Source organism: Parasteatoda tepidariorum, chromosome 6 (genome assembly GCF_043381705.1).
Source record: "Parasteatoda tepidariorum isolate YZ-2023 chromosome 6, CAS_Ptep_4.0, whole genome shotgun sequence".
In the NCBI taxonomy this organism is placed as follows: domain Eukaryota; kingdom Metazoa; phylum Arthropoda; class Arachnida; order Araneae; family Theridiidae; genus Parasteatoda; species Parasteatoda tepidariorum.
This window is the reverse complement of record NC_092209.1, coordinates 50,894,427-50,904,271: the sequence shown is the minus strand read 5'-3', so window position 1 is coordinate 50,904,271 and position 9,845 is coordinate 50,894,427. Positions and strand designations below refer to the sequence as shown.

At 32.9% G+C, this 9,845-nt stretch overlaps 2 protein-coding genes across 2 annotated transcripts in view; one reads left to right on the top strand and one right to left on the bottom strand.

The window, feature by feature from the left end:
• Positions 1-560: 560 nt before the first annotated feature.
• LOC139425819 (zinc finger BED domain-containing protein 5-like) lies at positions 561-1,667 on the bottom strand. Its single transcript, XM_071181787.1, has one exon. The coding sequence runs from the start codon at positions 1,665-1,667 to the stop codon at positions 561-563; it is 1,107 nt and encodes a 368-aa protein (XP_071037888.1).
• Positions 1,668-4,011: 2,344 nt separating this feature from the next.
• Positions 4,012-9,845, top strand: part of LOC107443945 (peptidyl-prolyl cis-trans isomerase FKBP4) — a 57,006-nt gene continuing 51,172 nt past the window's right edge. The window contains exon 1 of the mRNA XM_071182357.1: positions 4,012-4,287. The gene's annotated coding sequence lies outside the window, so the exon portion shown is untranslated. The remainder of the gene's footprint in view (positions 4,288-9,845) is intronic.

Below are 9,845 nucleotides of genomic sequence, written 5' to 3'. Positions count from 1 at the left end.
TTCCACATTTGCTTAAAATGAAATAAATCAATTGGCATTTAATTCAAGCATTCCTTTTTGAGAAATAATATGCTACGTAATGATTTATAATTAACTCTTTTATAGATTTCACGTTTGCTTCCGAAGGTGGCCCGAGTGTCGCGCCACTTGGGAACATACATAAGGTCTCTCTTACCATTTGCACGACATAAAACTATTAATCTGATAGATTAATTCGAATTAAAGTAATGTGGTTAAAGAAAAAGAAATAAACTTTCAGAAAACATATTATAACTCAAAGTTCTAAGAATTTAAACACATTATCTTCTCACCTGGAAATTAGAACGACAACTGCAAATAATTAAATCACTTCATACAATGGAGGCCATTCAAGGAAATATCTTCCAATTCAGCCTCGTGCACCTCAGATACAAGATTTACAATGCAGAAGGGACATCTTATGATTCAAAATAAATTTCATTTTATTTTGGGGGGGGGCTACGTTAGGAGCACTGGCCACCTTTGGCTTACCCACCTTACTTAATCAAACATACTAAATTTTTAAAAAAAATTAATAATTTTTAGTGACTTCCTTGGGTCTGTCCTGCAGAGCAAAGTTTTTTGAGGTGAGGCTTAATATTAGAAATAGCCACTCTCAGTCCTGTTTCTATATTTAGCCGTGATCTATATTTTGTCTTCAAAGAAGCCACAGCAGAAAATCCAGTTTCACAAAGGTAGGATATTGAAAACGGTAATAGAATGCGAAATGCCCTTTGTTTCAGTGCAGAAAAATCCTCCTCCTGCCAAAATTCAAATAGTGATTTATTACTAAATTGCATTTCAGTTTCGCCACTTGTCGTGAAGTCTATGAATTTTTCTTCCTCATCAATTGAGAGTCCTTCGGGAGTCTTATGAAATGGATTCCTAACCCACTCGTAACTTGCTAGCAGTTTGTCATGAGCAGGAAAATACTTTTTAAAATTCTTTGCCAGCATGGCTAAATGATTTTCAATGGTTACAAACGTAACTTTCATATATTCTTCTTCAGCCTTATAAGTTTTAGTACAATTATCCACATTTGCAAACATTGTTAGGTTTTTTTGCTTTAAATTTCTGCCCCACAATTCTAATTTTCTACAAAAAGCATTAACTTCATCACTCGTATCCAACATATGTGTATTTGCTCCTTGGAGTTTAAGATTCAAGTTATTTAATTTCTCGAATATGACGACCAAGTATCTCAATTTCATCACAAATAAACAATAGTGTAAATTCCCGGTTTCCGGTCTGTTATCTTCTAAGAAAATGACGATTTCTTCTCTTAATTCATGAGCACGTTGCAAAAATTTCTCACGTGATAAACATCTTGCCTCACATTTAAATAGTAACTCTGAATGTACTGAACCCATGTCATTACAAAGAGCAGAAAAGATTCTCGATCTCAGGGTTCTCATTTTTATATAATTTGAAATGGTTACAACCGCAGTTAATACAATATTTAAACCAGGACGTATTTCTTTCGAACCCAAAGCTTCTCTGTGGATCATGCAATGTGTCCAGACGCATTGAGGCGATTTTTGTTTTACTAGTGCTTGTATACTTTCGAACCTTCCGGATATTGAACAAGCATATTCCGATGCATATTCCAGTGCATATTCCGATGCAATTTTTGCATTCTGTGTTTGCATCATTCATAACATCATTTAAAATAGCAAATAATGCTAGCGCTGTTGTTTTGAGTTCTATTGATTTGCAGAAAAGTAGTTCTACTACTGACATATTATCACAAAATCAAACATAGGCAATGAAATGAGCATCTTTATTAATATCTCTTGCTTCAAAGTTTATTGAAAACATTTTGTCACGCAACATCGAGAAAAGCTGACACTACATTTTCAGCTGTATCACCTATTCGACGAGCAACAGTATCATTTGAAAGAGGTATGGACTGTAATTGTTTTGAAAGATTAACTCCAAACATAGTTTCTACAATCTCAATTGTTGCTGATTTTTACTTTACTTTTGTTTTGTTAGTTAGTTACAATAATTTAAAGACAGAATTCAGAATACTCAATATACATTATTGTTGCATACATTTTACTGCAAGTGGGGGGCGCGATGAAAATTATGATTGAAAACTGGGCCGCGAATACTGAAAGGTTGAGAAACGCTGGCATAAGAAGTATAACTTCAAAAAATTTCTTTGGATCTCTTCATTGCATCTCTTGGTGATACATTATCAACCGTTTTCATTTTCTGCGATTTCCGTCAACATTAAAATTGTTTCATTGTGTCATTAAAATTGTTTCAATAAAAGTATTTCTAATTTTTTAATAATACTACAATTAAAAAAAAAGTTTTTTTTTTATAGAAATGTTTGAATTTTCTGAAGAATTCTGTGATACATATAGAAATTCATATGATACATATAGAATTCTGTGATACATATAGAAAACAAATTGTTTTATTATTATTATTGTCATTATTATAGTTATTATTATTTTATATGATTTTGAATTCAGTCGCTAGGACTTCACATTATTTAGAGTTATTCTATAGGAAATCACCAACCAGCATCTTCCCATAATGGAGTGGAAAACTACACACACAAAAAAAGAATAGTTTATTTTAACGAAAGAGGTTTCTATAGCAGCAAAGGGTAGTTTTTGACATCATTGCACTTAAACGTAATAGCACTATCATTTATTAAGCACAAAGTTTGGTTGTAATCGTAAAACCCGCTCTCACTGCCTCAAAATCTCATACACAAGGGAAATTTTATCCGCATAAAAAAAAAAAAAAAAAAAAAAGAACTAGGNAAAAAAAAAAAAAAAAAAAAAAAAAAAAAGAGAGAGAGAGAGAGAGAGAAAAAAAAATCGTTTAATCTCTTGTCAGCCTTTCCGAAGTATGCATTGTGCTTCGCCTGTTCCCATGGCTGTTCCACAGCTTTGGAGTGCGATAGAATGGCCTTGATAGCGTTCTTAAATAATTTCAGAGAAATTCAGTCAGAAGTGCCGCTTCCTTTCTATACTAAAACTACCAAAATTATATACTCCCCTGTGGAAACCATAGATGAGATATTTAGATGGAAACCTGCAACACTGGGAGGCGGGGGTGAATATCAAGTTTTCCATTGTTGATGTTGTTCATTAACGTCGCACTAGAGCTGTTGGTGACGGTCTGGGAAACATCCCTGAGGATGATCCGAAGACATGCCATCACAATTTTGATCCTCTGCAGCCCCGCTTCGGTAGCCCCGACGACCTGCACGCGAAGTTGAGCACTTTACGGTGGCACAGTTTAACGAGGACCAATACCGCACACCCTCGGTCCCTACGCAGACTGATCCAAGTGGTCACCCACCCACACACTGACCGCAGCCAGTGATGCTTGACTTCGGTGATCTGCTGGGAACCGTGTCTTAACGATCAGTCCACTGCGGGACAGTTTTCCAGGGTTAGTATTAGGGATCATCCTCACTGCATGTGAAAAAACCGCAGATGCGAGCTAAAAACTATCCAATCAAGTTGAAGAGAGTACGAAATGCGGGTTTCTCTTAAAACATATTTATTTCATAAACACAAATATCAATATAACATAAACTAAATTAAACATTATGGGTCGTCCTGCGACCAAGCTAGCTAGTGAAGAAGATGGGTAGGTGACTGTTCTTCCTCTGAAGGACAGAATATATATCACTAGGATCTCAAAGTTTGCTTTTACGTTAAGATCTTAAATCGCAAAGCTGGCGGTAAGACTGGTGAGAGTGGCGAGCATCGCAAAGTGCTCAGTTTCATCTTCAAATTCTCATTCCTGAATTTTTTATATGCAGCAAGAATGACCCTTTAAATTATTATTCTAGCCACTGCAGCTCTACTTTCATAAAGAAACAATTCAAGCAATTTTTTGTAAAGCATAATACTTCAAAATAATTTAATAAACTGCGCCACATATTCAAAATGACATAAGTACCAACTGAGCAAACACACTATAAAAAATTGGTTTTGGAAGCAGTATTTATAAGTATTTCTCGCATTTCTAATGGCTATCTGGTTACTACAGCAACAAGAATTAAACGATCCACTGATGATGTTTTCGGATCGGATGTGATGGTGTTTACTTCTAAAGATTCTTAGAAGATGTTTATTTTTATACCGATTCCAGAACGAATTTTCGAATCAGTATTATTCCTCCTTTTTGTTCCGAAACGTTTTTCTTTCAGTTGAACAATTTTACAGTTAGCAAATTGTTTTATATCATAGTGAACTTTTTGTAAAATGGATCCATAAAATACTTATTCCCCATCTGGTATATTTAATCACTTTTTAAAAGCTAAAAATGAATGACTGTAATTATATTTTTAATTTTTTTAAGGCTGTATTATACTATTCTAATTTTTTCAATACTTAATTAGCTACATCATTAGCTAATAACTTGTTTAAATGTTTTAATATAATTTTTTTTACGTTGAAAGTTTTTATTATCTTGCTTTTTATTTTTCTTTATCTTTAGCTTTTTTTAAATTTTAATTAGTTTTTAACTTTTTTTCTGAAATATTCTCCTTAGGGACTTAAAATTTCAGTTCTATTCTGTTTCAAATTATGTAATTACAGTAAAACCTATTATGTTGACCACTTAGTGAGAGAAAAATTTATTGAGTGATCCATTTAGACAACTAATAATCGTATATAGAAAGAATCGTATATAGAGTCGTATTTATTATGATTTGCTTAGACAGGTGATCAATTCACAGAGGTGGTCAACTTAACTGGTTTCATTGTATACATTTAGAGTTAGTTATTATTCTGTTTCAAATTTTGTTATAATAGTGAAACCTACGAATGTATGGAAATTACTTACTAAAGGAGAAAAAATTTAAAGACCTACTCAGACAACTAATATACTTAATGCAGAAAGAGTTTTGCTTGCACTAGTTTAGAATTCGTTTTATAAGATTAACTTAGACAGGTGATCAACATACAGAAATTTAATTGTTTGCAATAGTTTAAAATGTATTCATTATGATTTACTTAGACAGGTGATCAATTCACAGAGGTGGACAACTTAACTGGTTTCACTGTATACATTAACAGGGGCTCTGTCTAGGCCGAATTTACTACCGTTTAGCAGTACCTTCACAAATAGCAGGTGTTCCTTTGAAAAACTCCTTACAATGCCTTTTCTTCGTTTTGGGGGGAATAAGTTTGTGGCAAACCGGACCCGTCATCGGTCCGCGGATTGGGAGCCACTACCCTACAGTACTCCCCACCAGAATTATATCTGTGATAGAATTCGATGAATGGATACCACTAGTTGATTCATTGCTGTTTTGTGAGAAGCCGAGAGAGCTGTATTAAGATCACCGTACTTTTTAAGTACTGAATGTGAGAGGTGTATTAACTTCACGATCGCAGTCACTCCTGTGTTGCCGTTAGCAGTCGAGTGTATGCAAGAATGCAAGCTGACGTTGTGCGTGATCGAGACGAGACAGAGTGATGAGTAGCAACAGTGTGAGAAGGTGGACAATGTCGCAGTCACAGGTAGCAAGTCAACTGTTCAATGTGGACCAGCCGTCGAAGTGGGTGTTACTGTCAAGACAGGTGTGTTCATATCGAAGTGGGCGTTTCTGCCAACGTAGGCGTGTTCACATCACGTCCGAACCGAAGGTCACTAATGTGAGGAGAGTAGTTATAGACAATAGACTGGGACAGTGATGACGTATTTCATGATGTCAAACCCCGCCTCCTTTCAAACTCGTTCCAAACATTTTTCCGAACGAACCATTTAAATGGCATTTCCTATGCGAATTTAAGACGGCAAGGATTTTACGAGTTAAGTGCATTAAATGCTATGAGCGTCAATATTTTTAACTCTTGTTTCATGTTTATAATAATGTCTTATCTTATTTAGAATTTGTTACATATTCTTGACCATATCTAATATTTTTCTTTAGTTATGGAAAGGCATGCATTTTTTTACAACGTTCTGAAATTAATTTTTAATCTATAATTAGATTGCATTTATCAGTACTAAAGTCTGTTTATTTAATTATGTCTGATGATTAAATTTGTAGTTATTGTAAACTTTGTTTGCTTAAGATTTTCTGATTATTGCTGCTAATTCTCATAAGCTTTAGTTTTTAACTACTAAATAGGAATAAATTATGTAACTAACTTATTTAATACGTATACATATGGTTAAATCTGCACAGAGTTTTAGTTTAAACTCAGATTTATTTTGACTTGAGATTTTTTCTTGTTTATATTTGTCAACATCATCATTAATTAGTTTTTAACAGTAGTTTTATGCATTAATTTTTTGAGAAAATTAAGATACCTTATTATTGGATAATTAATATTAGATTATTTCTTAACGTAACTAGTGTAGTGCTATGTTAATGTGTAGTGTTATGATAGTGCAGTGTAGTGTTATGTTAAAAGGGTCAATACCATGTTTAGTTTCCAAAATTTTAATATATAGAATAGCTAAATTAAAGCAAATTTAAGAATTTATTTTATTTAATTAAGATTTTTAATTAAAGAAAAGCATTAAAGAGCTTTAAATTTTCCTATATTTTTGTTTTAATTTCAAGTTCTATATTTTGTTTAGACGACAAGATAGGGAGCCATCAATATGCTGATTTATCATCAATTTATCTTAAAATCTCAGATTCCTATTTTATTCGATAAAAAACTGCAACATGAATATTTTTAGAATTCTTTAAAACATACTTATCCCATACATAAACTTTTATTTAACATTCATATTTATTAATCTATGTATTCACATAGGTGTTTAAATTTGACTTATTTAATTATATTAATTTCACATACATTTAAAATAAATATAATTCAAATTTTTCAGAATTTTTTTTATTTAGAAACTTAACTCTTTTTTAATTAATGTATGTATACATATTTAGTTATACAGCTTTTATATTTGGCAAATGTTACTGTTATCACTTTTTATGGAATAAAATTTGCATTTGACAGTATAAATCAAAATTTTTTAAATTACCTTCATAGTAATATTTTATTTGTTACAGTGCTTTGGCTTTTGTTGAACGTAACATTCAAGTCACCATTATTCAAATTTATTTTTAATTTCATAATACTAATACCTACAGTTTAATTGGTTGTAAATATGTTTTAAGACCTGTCAACTCTCAAACTTTTTAATTCGAGCTATTTCAAAAACGTGTATCTTAAATGCTTTATAATTTTCACTAATTTATGTGACTTTGTTCATGCTTCTCACATAACTTTTTAATTTGTTTTAAAATTTTCATAATTATTTACAATTAATAAGTTGTCTCAATATTACAAAAAAAATAGATTTAATATAATATACATATTTTAAGAAAAATTAAACATAAATTAGAAATAACATTTTCCAAATAATAAAATTCACAAATTTCCGATTTCCAGATTATAAATAGAATTTATATGGTAAGTATTAAATACAAATTCTCCCAATCATATATACAAAAAGTTAGCTTCTACAGCATTCTCTCCTCTTTCAATCAATTTAGGTTCATCAGAGAAAAACTTTACGATATGGAAGAGCTTAATTACACTTTTTCTTGCCATTTCAGTGATTAAATTCGACTCTATATTAATATATTCAAAGATTTAGTTGGTCGACTTTTAACTACGTGAAAAACGCCATATTGTTTACTCCGTTCAAAACTAAGTTTGGAAGGAAGAAGGCTAGTGACGTCGTTGATGACGTAGGACTAACCCTGTCTATGTCAACCTTCATCTATGAAAAGGTACCCCGACATAGAGTCGAGTTAACATGTCTTATATAGTAGTGAATTGTAATTTTTTAGTGGTAGATACTCTACAGTTTGCATAGAACCTACACTGGTGTGCAAAACTTAAGCAACAAGTGCGTTTTTTGTCATAACTCTACAAGAAATCATCCGATTGACATGAAATTTGAATATGATGTACATTATTTTGTACTTAAACGATGGTAAAAGAATAATGGCGCAGAAATGAATATAAAGCTTATAGTAGGGTATGGAACAAAAAACGGCTTTATTTGACATATAGTGGCGTTACACATGATTGCCTGAAGAAGCGTAAGCACAGCTGGCAGATGTTCCCTAGTATGGGATATGCCCTCCCCTTACTGTAATTGTTGCTTGGCATCGTCTCTCCATGCTAAGCACCAGATTATCCAGGAGTTCTTGGGGTAAACGTCTCCTTTCCTCCTTTAACGCATCTTTTAGCTGATGGGTGTTACCAGGAGGATACTGTCGTGTCGCAAGACGTCTCCCTAATGCATCCCACACATGCTCTATGGGATTTAGATCTGGAGAGTAAGCTGGCCAATCCATTCGTGTGATATCTTCACTTTCCAGTAGCTCTTGAACATTAGCAGTACGGTGTGGCCGGGCATTGTCATCCATAAAAATGAATTCTGGTCCAATGGCCCCTCGGAACAAACATACATGGGGTAGGATTACCTCATTGCAGTGGCGGTCTCCAGTTACAGAACCTCAGTCGAAGATCTGAAGCTCAGTCCGCCCGTTCAACATAATGCCACCTCAGACGACAACTGCAGGACCACCGTAACGATCTCTTTCCGCGATGTTATTGGGATGAAAACGGCTCCAACCTCTCTCCAGATCAACTGACGTTGAGAATCGTTGTAGCACTAAAACGACTCTCATCTGTAGCAATTTCATGGCTATCTTATACTTTGTGGGGGAGCTGTGGCCGAAAAACCACTCGTTGCTTAAGTTTTGCACACCAGTGTAATATTATATAATGCAGAGCAAACAGCGACCTCTTGTATCTTTCTAATATTATAAGTTGTACAAGATAACATTAGATTTTATCGGTTTTCTGATATTTTCTAATATTAGGAGCTACTTGGAGATTTTTATTTTTATCTACTACAGAACAGATGAATTGGAAACTTGAATTTCCCTTCTCATCTCTAATTTGCAGCTGCTTAAATTAGACATTTGAAAAGAAAAAAAAAGAAATATTGCAATTTAATTCATCTATTAAGTTTTCATAACTGACGCATTTCCGATTTTAATGCTTATCAAAAAAATTACGATCACAATTCCTCAAAACGAATATATGGGTGATTTTTTAGAAACATGACAATTGGACCAAAAAATTTCTTCAAATTTAAAGTCTTCAAAATAATCTAAAAGTTTTTTTGTACACTTCTTCAGTTACACTTATTAATATCTTACAGATAGCAGTGTAGTTTATTGACATTTGCTCGAGAGAAAAATAAAAAAGAAATTCACCACATCTTGAATGCCAGGAAAATGACATTAGCTTAGAAGTTTAAAAAACAGTTATTTCAAGTTAATAGTAAGTAACCCAACTTAAGCCTTTATGTTAGATGGACTATAAATTACTTAAATTAATTATTTTTATTCACTGTAGAAATAATCAAATAAAACTTTTGTTGCTGATATGTACAGAATAAAATTGTGTATAATAATCAATCATTAAATAAATAAATAACTTTGATCACATCCAAGCATATTACAATCATACATAAACTTGGTATTAGGTTAATATTTGCTTTCCCTCCTTACAGTATTAGCAGTTAAAAAAATTCTGGTAACACTTCAATGTCCTGGCATTCATAAGCCAGGATAATGACAAATTCGTTACTTTATAGCAGGGGTTTCCAACTGGCCGCCCGGGGGCCGCATCCGGCCCGCGAAGCCTTTTTTTGTGGCCCGCGAACTAAAATATATTAGGTGTCATTTTTGGCGGACAATTTTTGCAAAAAATCTATTTGGGTTTAAAATACTTTTCTAGTTATTAAAAACCTAATTTCTTCGTTTCTGTAAAATTCAACATACCAACGGTGCAAAGAAATTTATT